Genomic DNA, 19,831 nt, shown 5'->3' with positions numbered 1-19,831 from the left:
CAAGCAGAGAAGCTAAAAACACAGGTCTTTACCCCCGAAAGGCTAGCGTCTCTCAGGAACTGGCCACCCCCACCCTCATCCGGAGTGACCCAGCACGCTCTCAGAGTCTCAGAGTGCAGATGCAGCACAACCATTGCTGTCCTGTTAGTGCCTCACTGCTGTCTCCCCCAGTCTGTAAAGAAAGTCCGGTAACACCATCCAGCCCCATCCCCCACTCCCAAAAGCAGACCAATTGTTTTTCTTGTCAGTTTGTTTTCTTTGATTCTGTTCTGACAAAATGAACAAAAAGTTTAAAAGGGCTCTACCCATCAACCGCTTCTATATGGATAGGGAGCAGACTTCAAACCCTGAGGAGACTGAAAACAGACTGCCTCCAGAAGAATCCCCTAAAGGAGATATGATCTGTTCCTCAATACACAAAACTCTCTTAGAGGAAATCAAAAAGGCTCTCACAAGAGAGCTGGAAGAGAAATGGGAAAAGGAAAGGGAAGCTTGGCAAGAGAGTCTGGAGAAGTCATCCCATGCATTTAAAGACAGAGTGGATAAAGAAATCAAATCATTGAGAAACAAAATTAGTGAGTCGGAAAAAGTAAACAACTCCAAGGAAAACAGGATTAGTGAGTTGGAAAAGGAAAACAACTTTAAGGAAAACAGGATTAGTGAGCTGGAAAAAGAAAATAGCGCTCTAAAAAAAAAAAAAAATTGATGAAATGGGAAAAAATTTCCATAGAAAAAAACATCTCACTTAAAAGCTCAATTGCACAATTACAAAAAGATATTTTTAAAAAATGAGTGAAGAAAATACTTAATTAAAAATCAGAATCGAACAAATAGAAGTGAATGACTGGAGGAGATACCAAGAATCAGTCAAGCAAAACCAAAAAAACGAAACAATGGAAAAAATGTCAAGAACCTTCTTGGGAGGACAACAGATCTGGAAAATAGATCCAGGAGAGACAATCTGAGAATAACTGGACTCCCTGAAAAATATGATGAAAAAAAGAGCCTGGACACTATTTTCCAGAAAATTATCAAAGAGAAATAAATGCCCAGATGTTTTAGAAACAGAGGGTAAAATAGACATTGAAAGAATTGATTGATAACATACTAAAAGGGACCCTAAAATCAAAACACCAAGAAATATAGTGGCCAAGTTCAAGAACCATCAGATAAAGGAAAAAATACTGCAAGCTGCTAGAAAAAAATCAATTCAGATATGGAGGAGCCACAATAAGGATTACCCAGAAACTAGCAGTGTCCACATTAAAGGATCGAAGGGCCTGGAATATGATATTCCGAAAGGCTAAGGATGTTGGTATGCAGCCAAGAATAACTTACCCAGCAAAAATGAGCATCTTTTTCCAGGGAAGAAGATGAACATTCAATGAAATGAATGAATTCCATGTATTCTTGATGAAAAAAAAAAAATGGTTCTAAACAAAAAGTTTGATTTCTAAATACAGAACTCAAGAGATTTCTAAAAAGGTAAAAAGAAATTTTGAGAACTATATTTCTGCCAGAAAGATATATAAAGAACACATGTATAATTTCTTCTAGAAACTAGAAGTAGAAAGGAAATTATACCAGAAAAAAAGGGTAAAGTGGTGGTACTACATCTCACGAAGAGGCAAAGGTAACCTATTATATCTGAGAAAAAGAATGGAGGGGAATAAACATACTGTGTATCATATTCTCATCAGAATTGGCTTAAAGAGAAAAATATTAGAAATATTTGATTTATGGTGAAACTTCTATCCTCATTGAAAAGTGGGTGAGGAAAAATGAAAAGGGAAGGAGTAAGGTAAGCAGAAGAGAATACAGAAATTGTGAGAAAAAGGGTAAAAATAGGAAGAGGAACTCTAAGGTGGGGGAGGGATACTAAAAATGAAGGGCTGTGAGAAGCAAGTGGTGCTCACAAGTTTAATACTGGGGAGGTGGGGAAGGGGGAAGGAAAGAAGAAAAGCATAAACAGGGGTTAACATGATGGCAAGCAATACAGAATCAGTAATTTTAACTATAAATGTGAATGGGGTAAACTCCTCCATAAAGAGGAAGCACTTAACAGACTGGATTAAAAGCCAGAATCCTACAATATGTTTTTTGCAGGAAACACACCTAAAGCAGAGTGATACTTACAGATTAAAGGTAAAAGGGTGGGGCAGAATCTACTATGCTTCAGGTGAAGTCAAAAAAGCAGGGGTAGCCATCCTCATCTCAGATCAAGCAAAAGCAAAAATTGATCTAATTAAAAGAGATAAGGAAGGGCACTATATCTTGCTAAAGGGTAGCATAGATAATGAAGCTATATTAATATTAAACATAAACACACCAAGTGGTACAGTATTTAAATTCTTAAAAGAGAAATTAAGAGAGCTGCAAGAAGAAAGAGACAGCAAAACTATAATAGTGGGATATCTCAACCCTGCACTCTCAGAATTAGATAAATCAAACAGAAAATAAATAAGAAAGAAGTCAAAGAGGTAAATAGAATACTAGAAAAGTTAGATATGATAGATCTTTGGAGAAAACTAAATGGGACAGAAACGAATACACTTTCTTCTCAGCAGTTCATGGAACCTATACAAAAATTGACCACATATTAGGACATAAAAACCTCAAATTCAAATGCAATAAAGCAGAAAGAATAAAAGCATCCTTTTCAGACCACGATGCAATAAAAATTACATTCAATAAAAAGCCAGGGGAAAATAGACCAAAAATAATTGGAAATGAAATAATCTCATACTAAAGAACAATTGCGTGAAACAGCAAATCATAGACATAATTAAAAACTTCACCCAAGAAAATGACAATAATGAGACATCATACCAAAATGTGTGGGATGCAGCCAAAGCAGTAATAAGGGGAAATTTCATATCTCTAGAGGCCTACTTGCATAAAATAGAGAAAAAGAAGATTAATGAATTGGGCTCGCAACTAAAAATGCTATAAAAGAACAAATTAAAAACCCCCAAACACTAAACTTGAAATTCTAAAAATAAAAAGGAAATATCAATAAAATTGAAAGTTAAAAAAAAAATCTATTGAATTAATAAAACCAAAAGTTGGTTCTATGAAAAAACCCCAGGACCAGATGGATTTACAATTGAATTCTACCAAACTTTTAAAGAACAATTAACTCCAATGCTATATAAACTATTTGAAAAAAATAGGGATCGAAGGAGTCCTACCAAATTCCTTTTATGACACAGACATGATACTGATACCTAAACCAGGTAAGTTGACAACAGAGAAAGAAAATTATAGACCAATCTCCCTAATGAATGCTAATAATCTTAAACAAAATATTAGCAAAAAGATTACAGAAAATCATCTCCAGGATAATACACTATGACCAAGTAGGATTTATACAAGGAATGCAGGGCTGGTTCAATATTAGGAAAACTATTACCACAAGTGACTATATCAATAACCAAATTAACAAAAACCATATGATCATCTCAATAGATGCAGAAAAAAGCATTTGATAAAATCCAACATCCATTCCTTTTTTTTCAACATCCATTCCTAATAAAAACTAGAGAGGATAGGAATAAATAGACTTTTCCTTAAAATAGTCAAGAGCATATATTTAAAACCGTCAGTAAATATCATATGTAATGGGGGGAAACTGGAACCTTTCCCAGTAAGATCAGGAGTGAAAAAAGGTTGCCCACTATCACCATTATTTTTCAATATTGCATTAGAAACGCTAGCTGGGCAATAAGAGTTGAGAAAGAGATTAAAGGAATTAGAGTAGGTAATGAGGAAACCAAACCATCACTCTTTGCAGATGAGAACCCTATTCTATTATTCTATTAATAATTCTATTAAAATATTCCATTAAAAGATTCTACTAAAAAGCTATTAGAAATAATTCATAACTTTAGCAAAGTTGCAAGATACAAAATAAATCCACATAAATCCTCAGAATTTTATACATCACCAACAAAATCTAACAACAAGAGATATAAAGACAAATTCCATTCAAAATAATTAATTATCAATAGCATAAAATATTTGGGAATGGACTTCAAGATAGAGATAATGGACTTCAAGATAGAGATAATTATGGTATTCTCCTGCCTCCTCCATTGAAACCAAGACTCATTCAGGAGGGCCTCCAGAAAGCTGGCCCAGACCCAAGTGAAGGAGACAGACTGTGAAGGAGACAATAAAGACTTTGGACTTTGAACACTGAGACTTCCGGCCAAGATGGCGGCGTGGAGGCAGACAGCTGCTTGAGCTCCTCGTTTTCTCTCAGAACTTACTTCATGACAAGCCTCTGACTTAATGCTTGACCCAGAAAGAATTCCACAAATTATCACCAAGAGAAGACATCCTTGAAAGTCGCCAGAAAAGGTCTGTGTTTGTTCGGGGGAGGGTCAATCAGACTGGGCGCAGACTGAGGGCAGACAGCCAGAGCAAGACAGGCAGCTCACACAGCTCAGACCGGAGGGGGAGGGGTGTGATCTCTGCCATTTCTGTGAAAGGGCTTTTGCCCCAGTGTGGATGCTCCGTCTTGGCAGCAAGCCAGGAGCGGTGGAGAGGGTGTAAACACCGGAGGTGAAGAGTAAAACCCCAGAAAGCCAGCGTCTCTCAGAGCCCGGCCACCCCCAACCCCCACCTGGACTGACTCGGTGCGTTCTCAGAGCCTCAGAGCGCAGAATCAGTACAGTCAGTGCTGTTCTGTTAGTGGCTCTCTGCTGCCCTACCCCCAGTCGGTAGAGGAAGCCCATTAATAACATCCAGCCCTATCCCCCGCAAAACAGACAAATTGTTTCTCTTGTCAGTTTGTTTTCTTTGATTCCTACTCTGACAAAATGAACAAAAAATTCAAAAGGGCTCTAACCATTGACAGCTTCTGTGTGGAGAGGGAGCAGACTTCAAATGCTGAGGAGACTAGGAACAGAATGTCCCCAGATGTATCCCCTGGGAGGGATATAAGCTGCTCCTCAATACAAAAGAACCTCATAGAGGAAATCAAAAAGGCTCTCACAAGAGAGCTGGAAGAGAAATGGGAAAAGGAAAGGGAAGCTTGGCAAGAGAGCCTGGAGAAGTCATCCCATGCATTCAAAGACAGAATGGATAAAGAAATCAAATCATTGAGAAACAAGATTAGTGAGCTGGAAAAGGTAAACAACTCCAAGGAAAACAGGATTAGAGAGCTGGAAAAAGAAATCAGCTCTCTAAAAATAAAATGGATAAAATGGAAAAAAATTCCATAGAAGATAAAAACTCAATTGGACAATTACAAAGAGATATTAAAAAAGTGAGTGAAGAAAATACATCATTGAAAATTAGACTGGAACAAGTAGAAATGAATGACTCAAGGAGAAACCAAGAGGGAGTCAAGCAAAACCAGAGAAATGAAACAATTGAAAAGACTGTCAAGTACCTTACCAGAAAGACAACAGACCTGGAAAACAGATCCAGGAGAGACAATTTGAGAATAATCGGACTCCCTGAAAAATGGGAGGAAAAAAAGAGCTTGGACACCATTTTCGAGGAAATTATCAAAGAGAACTGCCCAGACGTTTTGGAAACAGAGGGTAAAATAGACATTGAGAAAATTCATCGATCACCTACTGAAAGGGACCCTAAAATCAAAACGCCAAGAAATATAGTGGCCAAGTTCAAGAACCATCAGACAAAGGAAAAGATATTGGAAGCTGCTAGAAAAAAACAATTCAGATATGGAGGATCCACAATAAGGATAACACAGGATCTAGCAGCATCCACATTAAAAGAACGCAGGGCCTGGAACATGATATTCCGAAAGGCTAAGGAACTTGGTATGCAGCCAAGAATAACTTACCCAGCAAGAATGAGCATCGTTTTCCAGGGAAGAAGATGGACATTTAACGAAATAAATGAATTCCATCTCTATTTTTGATGAAAAAACCAGACCTACATAAAAGGTTTGATCTTCAAATACAGAACTCAAGAGACTTCTAAAAAAGGTAAAAAGAAATCTTGAGAACTATACTTCTGTCAAAAAAATATGTAAAGAACATATGTACAATTTGTCTTAGAAACTAGAGGTGGAAAGGAGATTATATCATAAAAAAGTATAAAGTGGTGGTACTACATCTCATGAAGAGGCAAAGGTAACCTATTATATCTGAGAGAAAGAAAGGAGGGAGATGAACATAGCGTGTATCAATAGACATATTCGATTTATGGTGAAACTTCTTCCACTTCATTGAAAAGTGAAAGGGAAGGAGTAAGCTAAGGGGAAGGGAATACAGTAATTTCGAGGAAAAGGGGTAAAATAAGGGGAGGATCTTTAAGGTGGGGGAGGGATCCTAAAAAGGGAGGGCTGTGAAAAGCAAGTGGTGTTTACCAGTTTAATACTGGATAGGAGGGTAAAAGGGAAGGAAAGGGGAAAAGCATAAGCAGGGGTTAATAGGATGGCAAGCAATATAGAATTAGTCCTTCTAACCATAAATGTGAATGGGGCAAACTGCCTCATAAAGAGGAAGCAGTTAGCAGACTGGATTAAAAGTCAGAATCCTACTATATGTTGTTTACAGGAAACACACCTGAAACAGGATGAGACATTCAAACTAAAAGTAAAAGGGTGGAGCAGAATCTATTATGCTTCAGGCAAAACCAAAAAAGCAGGAGTAGCCATCCTCATCTCAGATCAAGCAAAAACAAAAATTGATCTAATTAAAAGAGATAAGGAAGGGCATTATATCCTGCTAAAGGGAAGCATCAATAGTGAAGCAGTATCAATATTAAACATGTATGCACCAAGTGGTGCAGCATCTAAATTCTTAAAAGAGAAATTAAGAGAGCTGCAAGAGGAAATAGATAGCAAAACTATAATAGCGGGAGATCTCAACCTTGCACTCTCAGAATTAGATAAATCAAACCACAAAATAAATAAGAAAGAAGTCAAAGAGGTAAATAGAATACTAGAAAAGTTTGATATGATAGATCTTTGGCGAAAGCTAAATGGAGACAGAAAGGAATATACTTTCTTCTCAGCAGTTCATGGAACCTATACAAAAATTGATCATATACTAGGGCATAAAAACCTCAAAATCAAATGCAGTAAGGCAGAAATAGTAAATGCATCCTTTTCAGACCATAATGCAATCAAAATAACATTTAATAAAAAGCCAGGGGAAAATAGACCAAAAAATAATTGGAAACTAAATAATCTTGTACTAAAGAATGATTGGGTAAAACAGCAAATCATAGACATAATTAATAACTTCACCCAAGAAAATGACAATAATGAGACATCATACCAAAATGTGTGGGATACAGCCAAAGCAGTAATTAGGGGAAGTTTTATATCTCTACAGGCCTACTTGCATAAAATAGAGAAAGAGATGGCCAACGAATTGGGTTTACAACTAAAATTGCTAGAAAAGGAACAAATTAAAAACCCCCAGACAAACACAAAACTTGAAATTCAAAAAATAAAAGGTGAGATTAATAAAATTGAAAGTAAAAAAACTATTGAATTAATTAATAAAACTAAGAGTTGGTTTTATGAAAAAACCAACAAAATAGACAAACCCTTAGTAAACCTGATTAAAAAAAGGAAAGAGAAAAAGCAAATTGATAGTCTTGAAAATGAAAAGGGTGAACTCACCACTAATGAAGAGGAAATTAGAACAATAGTTAGGAGCTACTTTGCTCAACTTTATGCCGATAAATTCGATAACTTAAATGAAATGGAAGAATACCTTCAAAAATATAGCTTGCCCAGATTAACAGAGGAAGAAGTAAGTAGTCTAAATAGTCACATCTCAGAAAAAGAAATAGACCAAGCTATTAACCAACTTCCTAAGAAAAAGTCCCCAGGACCAGATGGATTTACAGGTGAATTCTACCAAACATTTAAAGAACAACTAACTCCAATGCTATGTAAACTATTTGAAAAAATAGGGATTGAAGGAGTCCTACCAAATTCCTTCTATGACACAGACATGGTACTGATACCTAAACCAGGTAGATCGAAAACTGAGAAAGAAAACTATAGACCAATTTCCTTAATGAATATTGATGCTAAAATATTAAATAAGATATTAGCAAATAGACTTCAGAAAATCATCCCCAGGATAATACACTATGACCAAGTGGGATTTATACCAGGAATGCAGGGCTGGTTTAATATTAGGAAAACTATTAGTATAATTGACCATATTAATAATCAAATTAATAAAAACCATATGATCATCTCAATAGATGCAGAAAAGGCATTTGATAAAATCCAACATCCATTCCTACTAAAAACGCTTGAGAGTATAGGAATAAATGGACTATTCCTTAAAATAATAAGGAGCATATATTTAAAACCTTCAGTAAACATCATATGTAATGGTGATAAACTAGAACCTTTCCCTGTAAGATCAGGAGTGAAACAAGGTTGCCCACTATCACCATTACTATTCAATATAGTACTAGAAACTCTAGCCTTGGCAATAAGAGCCGAGAAAGAGATCCAAGGAATTAGAGTAGGAAATGAAGAAATCAAATTGTCACTTTTCGCAGATGACATGATGGTATACTTAGAGAACCCCAAAGACTCTGCTAAAAAGCTATTAGAAATAATTCAGAATTTTAGCAAAGTCGCAGGATACAAAATAAATCCACATAAATCCTCAGGATTTTTATACATTACCAACACAATCCAACAGCAAGAGATACAAAGAGAAATTCCATTCAAAATAACAGTTGATAGTATCAAATATTTGGGAATATATCTACCAAAGGAGAGTCAGGAATTATATGAGCAAAATTACAAAACACTTGCCACAAAAATAAAGTCAGATTTAAATAATTGGAAAGACATTCAATGTTCTTGGATAGGCCGAGCGAATATAATAAAGATGACAATACTCCCCAAACTAATCTATTTATTTAGTGCTATACCAATCAGACTCCCAAGAAACTATTTTAATGACCTAGAAAAAATAACAACAAAATTCATATGGAAGAATAAAAGGTCGAGAATTGCAAGGGAACTAATGAAAAAAAAGTCAGAGGAAGGTGGTGTAAGTGTACCTGATTTAAAGCTATATTATAAAGTAACAGTCACCAAAACCATTTGGTATTGGCTAAGAAATAGACTAGTTGATCAGTGGCATAGGTTAGGTTCACAGGACAAGATAGTGAATAAAAATAGCAATCTAATCTTTGACAAACCCAAAGATCCCAAATTTTGGGATAAGAATTCATTATTTGACAAAAACTGCCGGGAAAACTGGAAATTAGTATGGCAGAAACTAGGCATGGACCCACATTTAACACCACATACTAAGATTAGATCAAAATGGGTCCAAGATTTAGGCATAAAGAACGAAATCATAAATAAATTGGAGGAACATGGCATGGTTTACCTCTCAGACTTGTGGAGGAGGAAGGAGTTTGTGTCCAAGGGAGAACTAGAGACCATTATTGATCACAAAATAGAACATTTTGATTACACCAAATTAAAAAGTTTCTGCACAAACAAAACTAATGCAAACAAGATTAGAAGGGAAGTAACAAATTGGGAAAAAAATTTTACAGTTAAAGGTTCTGATAAAGGCCTCATCTCCAAAATATACAGAGAATTGACTTTAATTTATAAGAAATCAAGCCATTCTCCAATTGATAAATGGTCAAAGGATATGAACAGACAATTTTCAGATGATGAAATTAAAACTATTTCCACTCATATGAAAGAGTGTTCCAAATCACTATTGATCAGAGAAATGCAAATTAAGACAACTCTGAGGTATCATTACACACCTGTCAGATTGGCTAAGATGACAGGAACAAATAACGATGAATGTTGGAGGGGCTGTGGGAAAACTGGGACACTGATGCATTGTTGGTGGAGTTGTGAAAGAATCCAACCATTCTGGAGAGCAATCTGGAATTATGCCCAAAAAGTTATCAAAATGTGCATACCCTTTGACCCAGCCATACTACTACTGGGTTTATACCCCAAGGAACTACTAGAGAAGGGAAAGGGTCCTGTATGTGCCAAAATGTTTGTGGCAGCCCTTTTCATAGTGGCTAGAAGCTGGAAGATGAATGGATGTCCATCAATTGGAGAATGGTTGGGTAAACTATGGTATATGAATGTTATGGAATATTATTGTTCTATAAGAAATGACCAACAGGAGAAATACAGAGAGGCTTGGAGAGACTTACATCAACTGATGCTGAGTGAAACGAGCAGAACCAGAAGATCATTATACACTTCAACAATGATACTGTACGAGGATGTATGCTGATGGAAGTGGATTTCTTCAACATAGAGAAGAGCTAATCCAATTCCAATTGATTAATGATGGACAGAACCAGCTACATCCAGAAAAGGAACACTGGGAAATGAATGTAAACTGTTATTTTTACCTTCTAAATCCAATTCTTCCTGTGCAACAAAAAATTCGGTTCTACACACATATATTGTATCTAAATTATACTGTAATATATTTAACATATGTAAGACTGCTTGCCATCTGGGGGAGGGGGTTGGGGGAGGAAGGGAAAAAATCTGAATAGAAGTAAGTGCAAGGGATAATGTTGTAAAAAATTACCCATGCATATGTACTGTCAAAAAATGTTATAATTATAAAATAAAATAAAAAATTTAAAAAAAAAATATTTGGGAATATATATATCAAAGAGAAGTCAGGAATTATATGAGCAAAATTACAAAACACTTGCCACACAAATAAAGACAGATTTAAATAATTGAAAAACTATTAAGTGCTCTTAGATAGGCCCAGCGAATATAATAAAGATGGCAATACTCCCTAAACCAATCTATTTATTTAGTGCTATACCAATCAGACTCTCAAGAAACTATTTTAATGACCTAGAAAAAATAACAAAAAAATTCATATGAAAGAACAAAAGGTCGAGAATTTCAAGGGAACTAATGAAAAAAAAAAAAAAATCAAATGAAGATGGCCTAGCTGTACCTGATCTAAAACTATATTATAAAGCAGTGCTTACCAAATTTGGTATAATTTGGTATTGGCTAAGAAATAGATTAGTTGATCAGTGAAATAGTTTAGATTCACAAGACATAATAGTCAATAACTACAGCAAAATCTAGTGTTTGACAAACCTAAAGATCCCAACTTTTGGGATAAAAATTCACTATTTGACAAAAACTGCTGGGAAAACTAGAAATCAGTGTGGCAGAAATTAGGCATGGACCCACACTTAATACCACATATCAAGATAAGATCAAAATAGGTCCATGATTTAGGCATAAAGAACAAGATCATAAATAAATTAGAAGAACATAGGATAGTTTACCTTTCAGACTTGTGGAGGAGGAAGGAATTTGTGACCAAAGAAGAACTAGAGATCATTACTGATCACAAAATAGAAAATTTTGATTACATCAAATTAAAAAGCCTTTGTACAGACAAAACTAATGCAAACAAGATTAGAAGGGAAGTAACAAAGTGGGAAAATATTTTCCAGTTAAAGGTTCTGATAAAAGCCTCATTTCCAAAATATATAGAGAATCGACTCTAATTTATAAGAAATCAAGCCATTCTCCAATTGATAAATGGTCAAAGGATATGAACAGACAATTTTCAGATGATGAAATTGAAACTATTTCCACTCATATAAAAGAGAGTTCCAAATCACTATTGATTAGAGAAATGCAAATTAAGACAACTCTGAGATATCACTACACACCTCTCAGATTGGCTAAGATGACAGGAAAAAATAATGATGAATGTTGGAGGGGCTGTGGGAAAACTGGGACACTGATGCATTGTTGGTGGAATTGTGAAAGAATCCAACCATTCTGGAGAGCAATCTGGAATTGTGCCCAAAAAGTTATCAAACTGTGCATACCCTTTTGTCTAGCAGTGCTACTACTGGGCTTATATCCCAAGGAAATACTAAAGAAGGGAAAGGGACCTGTATGTGCCAAAATGTTTGTGGCAGCCCTCTTTGTAGTGGCTAGAAACTGGAAAATGAATGGATGTCCATCAATTGGAGAATGGTTGGGTAAATTATGGTATATAAATGTTATGGAATGTTATTGCTCTGTAAGAAATGACCAGTAGGAGGAACACAGAGAGGCTTGGAGAGACTTAAATCAACTGATGCTGAGTGAAATGAATAGAACCAGGAGAACAAACAACAATATTGTATGAGAATGTATTCTAATGGAAGTGGCTATCTTTGACAAAGAGAAGATCTAATTCAGTTCCAATTGATCAATGATGGACAGAATCAGCTATACCCAGAAGGGAACACTGGGAAATGAGTGTAAAGTGTTTGCACTTTTGTTTTTTCTTCCTAGGTTATTTTTACCTTCTAAATCCAATTCTCATGCAACAAGAGAACTGTTTGATTCTGCACACGTATTTTGTATCTAGGATATACTATAACATAATTAACATGTATAAGATTGCTTGCCATCTAGGGGAAGGGGTGGAGGGAGGTAAGGGAAAAGTTGGAACAGAAGTGAGTGCAAGGAATAATGTTGTAAAAAAATTACCCAGGCATATGCTCTGTCAAAAAAAAGTTATAATAAAAATATATGTATACCAAAGAATTGTTTTAAAATAGATTTCTTTTTTTTTATTCATTTTTCCAAATTATCCCCTCCCTCCCTCCACTCCCTCCCCCCGATGGCAGGTAATCCCATACATAAAATAGATTTCTTTATGATTTATTTTTAAAATGGCAAAGTTCTAGATGAAGACCTTATGTTAAAAAGTTTTAAAAACCTACTTGCAAACTCAGTTGCAACTTATTTCCAGTGGTGGACCAAAATTTGCTGAGTGATATATCACTGAGGAAATGTACAATGAAAAGAAGATGGGAGTTTGACCACATGGCAGTTGAATTCAAACATTAATTAGGGATCTACTATATGCAAGTTACCTGGCTAGACACTGAGTATACACAAACAATAATGAAATAGCCCCTGCCCTCAACTACCTATATTTAACTAGAAGGCTCCAAGATCAGATGCATGCATGGAGTTACAGCTTCTGATTTATATATTACAAAAATATGGAGGAAAGACAGAGCATCTACACTTCAGGGGAAGAAGCAAAAATCATGAAAGAATAAAAAAAATTGCACCTAAGAGGAGCCTTGTAGAGACACAAGGATTCTGAGAGGCAAGATTAGAAGCAATGATTCAAGGCATGGGGAACAACATCTGACTGCAGAGAGGAAATATATGATGTATCAATACCTAGAAAAGGCTGGCAATCCATTCTATTTGGGTTACAAAATACATATAGGAATCATAAGATGGGAAAGGCAGGAGGTAGATTGTAAAGGAAACAAGACTGAGCCAGACAAATGAGTCTATGTTTTATCCTATAAACCACTGGGGGTCTGTTTGGGTATTTTTAAAGTAGGAGGTGATATGGTCAGATTTGCATTTTTTAAATAGCAATTTGGCAGTTATGTGGAAGATGTAGTGAAGAGGGGAGATTGTACAAACTGAAGAAAGCCCATGATAAAGACACTGTTGAATGCCTGAGAGATGAGAGCATGAATTTCTAGAGTGATAAGTTTATTAAGCAAGAAAGTAAGTCCATGGGGCAGGTAGGTGGCACAGTGGATAGAGCACCAGCCCTGAAATCAGGAGGACCCGAGTTCAAATCTGGTCTCAGACACTTAACACTTCCTAGCTGTGTGACCCTGGGCAAGTCACTTAACCCCAGCCTCAGGGGGGAAAAAAAAAAGAAAAGAAAAAAAGAAAGTAAGTCCACAACAAGAATATGGGGGGGAGGGGTACAGAAAGAAAGGGAAAGAATAAGCATTTATTAAGTTCATGACTATGTATCCAGGCACTGTGTTAAGCACTTTACAGGTATTATTTCATTTGATTTATTACTTTTATTAATTACATTTATTACTTCATTTGTTGTGACAACAACTTTGGAAGATAGGCATTATTATTATACTAATTTTAGTATCTGAGACTAAAATTGAACTGCTGGTCTTGCCTGTTCTATCTATTGTGCCATCTAGCTATCTTCAAAGAATAACAAATGGATAATCTGAGTCCTCCTCTGAGTTGCCCCAAATGTAAAAGACTTGGAGGAACTGTGCATTGATGTATCCAGTGGAACATCTCATAAATTAAAGATATCCCAATATCAAGATAAAGATATCAAACAAAAAAAACCTTAAAAGAATGTTAAACTGTTTAGTATAACAATTACAGGCTTTAGAGATTACAGCCTGATTCCACAGAATTAAGAATAAAATCAGAAATTAGTCCACAAACACAAATGTCATTTTTGATGAATTTTTTATTAGTTTTGCCATAAACCCTTTGATAAAGGAACAGACACATAAAATTAGAGTTTGAATCAGGTAGGTAGCATGATAGCTATAGCACAGAGCCTAGAGTCAGGAAAATCTGAGTTCAAATTCAGCCTCAGATACTTCCTAGTTGTGTAATCCTGAGTAAGGAACAACCTTTGTTTGCCTCAGTTTCTTCAACTATTAAATGAGGATAATAACACTTAAATCACAAGATAGTTGTGAGGATCAAAAAAGGTAATAATTTTTAACAGAGATTATCAGTAAATGGCAAACAGAAAGCATTTTATAAATGGTTATTTCATTTCTCTTTCCATTTTAAGAGTTGGAAGGGGTCTTAATAGACAATTAAATTCAATCAGTTAATTTTAAAGTTTAAGATGAGAAGAACAGATAGTTTACATGATTTGCTAGAGTCACACAGCTAGTAACAATCTAAAGTGGAATTCAGCTATAAACGCATAAGCCTTGGACTCTTAGAAATGTATAGATCAAGATTCAAAGAGTCCAGTAACCTCATGAGAACCAGACCTGAGCTTTATTAAGAATGAACCTGATAAATATGCAAAGTCTATCACAGAAAAAATCAAAATTTCTCTCCTACCATCTTTTTTCTTTCCTTCTTTTACTCCCTCAACCAAGTAAAATGCTCAAAGATTCCAAAGAACAGATCTCAGAACAGAGGTAAAAGATGACACTTTTATATCCCTTCCAATCAATGCCTAAAAATCCTTGGGTAGAGAGAGCTAAGAGTGAAACGATTTTGATCCATATCAGAGATGAGACCTTACTCTATATTAAAAAGAGAAATCTAGGAACCTAATGGTTATTGTTAACCTAATGGGTTATTGTCCTATTCCCATAAACTGACATCACACTGTAGCTGACCAATCTAGTGGAAACCCATGGAAAGATATAAAATGGAAATCTTTCAGCATTTCCCAATACTTTCTAACAACTCAGTCAGATATAAAGAATATCCTTAAGTAAAACTTATTTGATTTTTTAGGATCTCTTTAAACTTTCTGGGAATGGCAACTTTCACAAAAATGACTACCACCTTTTGTTTTCACGTTATATCTAGAGAGATAAATAGTGCTAATTCAACTGGATGATTTTTACATGAGGAAAATCTGAAGGATCATGGGGGGGAAAGAATTATACAATACAAAGAAGCATATGTGAATTGTGATTTACAGCAATGTTAGAATCCAGTCTTACAAACATTGAAGAGATCAAGGATTTATTAAAGTATTAAAACATACACAACCACATTTTATCTAAAAGCAATAATTTATATCCTGATTTTTAAAAATTAAGTATCCAAACTGCTGTATTATTAAAACATTCCCCTTAGATCTTATGGTTCACTATGGAGTTAAACTCTGAAGAAGATAATGATAGTTACCATGACAGGAAGTGATCATGCCATTCTTTTGCTTCTTGTCATCTTTAGATTGTTCCTACGAAACAGAAAATCTCCAGTTTAGAGAGCTTTAGTTCATTATTTAAAAAAATTAAACAATACATTTTCCATATAGTCTAAGAACTAGAAAGTCACAGGCTTCACAAGGACATACCTATACTGCATGATGTTCCAAATAACATCCTGGTTCACTATATTTAGCCAACATGGAAGTTCTAAATTACCCAAATCTTGATTCTTGAAATATTAAAAAAAAACAAAAACAAAAAAAAAAAAAAAACAAAACACTACAAGTTAGAAATGTATGATTTCTGAGATCTTGGCAAGACAGGATGTCATGAAAATGTCTTGAAAATCATTACTGGAACTTATCTATTAATTTTATTCTTTTTCATTAGGTGTTCTCAGCAATACAGCAAGCTCAAAGTTAAAATCTGGGTTTAAGGCCTCCTATGATAAACACCCTAATTAATTTAATTCCTCAGTACTCCCATGCCATTCTCTAAGATGATCAGTTACAGAACTATTAGAGCTGTATGGATAGAGGGAATGTGTTCTCTAGGAATGCCCTGAATCAATATAATTAGTGGCCCATATCCATCTCCATTTCCGCTGACCTCTCCAAACCCAATTAAAAAAAAAAAAAAAAAAAAAAAAAACCCTGAAAATTAAACATTTTAAAACAAAAGCCTAAAGATAGCTCTGATCTAATATGGGGATTTTTTTTCTGTTTGTACAGACAAATTCATGCAGCAGATATCTAGAAGGAAAATAAATAAGTAAAAGAAATGATAAGTGGCACAATAATGTAACTTGCTAGCTTTTGCCCTATGGCAAATTCAATAATATCCAATATTATTCAATGGTATGTCAAATAATGGCCTCATTTTCAAAGGAAAATCCTTTATCCCAATCCCATTTCTCTTCACCCAATATAAATGTGTGACCATTATAAACATACAGTCATTCTCTCATGAAAATTTTAATCTCGGGATTGAAAAAGTGAAGAAAATCAAAGTTCAAAGTCCCAATAGCAGTTTACTTAATCCTTAACATCTGCAAGGCACTCTATATAGATTGTTCCATTTGATTTACACAAAGATGCTTTAGAAATAGTATCTGTTTATCATTATAACTATTATTTTTATTATTATTATCCCTACTCTACAGGAAAATAGGACTCAGAGATGTTAAGAAATTTTCCCCATTGTCACACAGCAAGTATTAGAGATGGTTTTCATGATGAAAATGTCCTGCCTCCAAGCCTAATCAATATTCTTCCTACTACTTCACTGTTTTTTGAGTCGGGAAGATGAACACGACTATCTGATTGCATTCAATTCTATACAATAACAATGTTACCTAATTTTTTTCATAATCACTGAAAAGCTTAAAACAAGGGAAATATGCGACTCCATATCTACCTGTGAAGAAGAAAAATAATAAATAACTAGCATTTATATCATCAACTATGTGGTGCCATAGTAGAGTGCTGGACCTGGAATCAGGAAGCCCTATCTTCCTGAAGTCAAATCTAATCTCAGACACTTCCTAGCTGTATGATCCTGGAAAAGACACTGTAAAATGTAAAACAACGTGCAGAAGGAAATGGCAAACCACTCCAATATCTTTGCTGAAAAAATCCCACCGGAGTAAGACAAAATCAAACACAACTGAAACAAATGAACAAGCAATAATACTATTTATTTATTGTTATAAGAGAACTTTTTAATATAAATTCACACATATATTATATTTTATATATTTATATATATTAAATTAAATTATTGAGTTATATATTATGTGTAAATAAATATAAAATGTATTTGTATATAGACAGATATTGAACTTATATATATACATACATACATACACAACTCTACTTATATATGTATATGTGTATACATACACACACACACACAATTAAAAGTTAACAAAGTGATTTACAAGTATTATCTAACTCGATTCTAAAAACAGACCTAGGATTTAGGTGTTACTATTATCTCCATTTTATAAAAGAGAAAACTGAGTCTGGCAGAGAGGTTAAATGACTTGGCAGAATCACACAGCTAGTGAGGTTAAATGAATTGGCCAGAATCATAGGGCTAGTGTAAGGCTAGATTTGAATTCAGATTTTTTTCTACTGCATCAAATATCTAACTAGGTTAGTGAATTGGCAATGGCTGGGTTCATATTAAGAAATATTCAATTCATTAATTCAATTAATTCAATTAATAGATTTTACTGTCTTGAAAAAAACTCCTCCTGAATTTATTCAAACTACAATTCCCTTTGGCAGATATCTTATTAAACATTTACTATGGAATACACTGGGATACAAAGATGGAAAACAAGGTAGTCCCTCGTCTTTAGGAGTTTATAATGTCATAATTAAAGACAGAAATATATACCGATGTGTATATAAGTTAAAATAAGTGCAGAAACAGTGGAAGGAGGGTTCACTTCTAGGTCCAGGACTGGCACTGGGCTTTGAAGGACTTCTAAAAAGATAGGATACTGGAGGAGTTTGATACAGAGATGTATGAGAGCAGAGAGTCAGGAAAGCACAGGACAAAATTAGATAGCCTGATCTTTTTTTTCAGTTTGACTAAAGTAAAGAATGTATGAAAAGAACTACTGTGCAATAAGGTTGGAAAAGTAAGGAAGAGATCAACTGTGATGAGTCTTGAATACTAGATTTAAAAACTTCTATTTTTTTCTTGCAGAAAATAGGCAATAAAGGATTTTTTTTTAGTGAGGACTTAAAAGTAACCTTAAGTCTACACAAATTTCATATAGTCTCATTCTCTAACTTAATTTACAAAAGAGAAAAACAGGAAGCAGAAAATGAAAGTGAATTGTGTAAGGTTACAGAGATAGCAAGTAGCTAAACCGGAATTTGGATGTGGGGTTTCTAACTTCAAAAAGAGTTTTCTTTCTAACATAACATACTACTTACAGCTGTACACTAAGAAAACTACTTTGACACCAACATGAAGGAAGAATTTAAGAGACTATTAAAAGGATCTAGGCAACTGCTAAAAAGGGAATGGAATGTGGGCTAAGCCATGGGAGTAATTAAGAACTATGTTGAAGATAAAATGGATATGACTTCACAAGTTGTGAGATGTGAGAAGATGAAGAGGAAGGAAGGACCAAAGATGACTCCAAGCCTGGATAACTATAAGAGTGATGGTATTTAACAAATAAAAACAATAAAGAAAATTAAGATAATAAGCTATTCCCACTAACATTTTAAACTTAAGCCCAAAAAGTTTTCAATTACCTTTTATTCTTTGCCTTGTCCTTTACCTCAAACATCCAGTTAGTTGCCAAATCCTACTGATTAGTTATTCAACTATCCAATTATGAGCTAGCTTAATGTCATGAACTACTTTACTTATAGGCTATAAGAAATCATAACTATGAAGAACTACAGAGAATCATGTAAATACTTATAAAAACTAATTCAGGAAAACAATATAAATAATGACTCCAACATTGTAAGAGAAAAGAACAATAAAATACCTAAACCTAAATGCTTGGTAACCAAAAATGAGGATATATCACCATCCCTCCTGCTATAGTTCAGGAGATTGTGTGATGTTGGATAAATCACTCAACCCTGTTTGCCTTAGTTTCCCAGTTGTAAAAATGGTCTGGAGAAGGAAATGCAAACCACTCAAATATCTTTGCTAAGATAACCTCAAATGGGGTCATGAAAAGTCAAATAAAACTGAAATGATACAACATTTTCTATTTACTTTCTATCACCCTTTTTATGTGTGTTCAATTATTAATTATTAATATTGTCCTATTATTTTATTATTTTATATTATTATTACTATATTAATATTTTATTATAATATATTATATAAAATAATCATTAATATTAATATTACCCTAGTTCAAGCCCTCATAACTTGTCACAGACCATTATAATATATGGTACACCAAACAAACAGTGTCATTTCTCAATACCGAAAGCATCCTTGCTGTTACCTACTGAACAGCTATGATTGTACCATTGCTCGATCCCAAGAACATTTGACAATTGCTAACTATATAATAAAATAGTAAACTTCCTGTTTGGCAATCAATGTACTTTGCTGTCTAGCTCCA

General features: G+C 34.5%; 1 protein-coding gene across 6 annotated transcripts in view; it reads right to left on the bottom strand.

Annotated features, from left to right (window-relative positions):
- Positions 1 to 19,831, bottom strand: part of L3MBTL4 (L3MBTL histone methyl-lysine binding protein 4) — a 506,551-nt gene that overhangs the window by 368,730 nt on the left and 117,990 nt on the right. For all 6 annotated transcript variants that reach the window (XM_074275355.1, XM_074275337.1, XM_074275383.1 and 3 more), the window contains exon 4: positions 15,692 to 15,746. In XM_074275355.1, coding sequence (XP_074131456.1) covers positions 15,692 to 15,746 — 55 coding nt within the window. The remainder of the gene's footprint in view (positions 1 to 15,691; positions 15,747 to 19,831) is intronic.

This window comes from Sminthopsis crassicaudata, chromosome 1, assembly GCF_048593235.1.
Source record: "Sminthopsis crassicaudata isolate SCR6 chromosome 1, ASM4859323v1, whole genome shotgun sequence".
Taxonomy (NCBI): Eukaryota; Metazoa; Chordata; class Mammalia; order Dasyuromorphia; family Dasyuridae; genus Sminthopsis; species Sminthopsis crassicaudata.
This window is presented reverse-complemented; position numbering and strand designations above follow the sequence as displayed.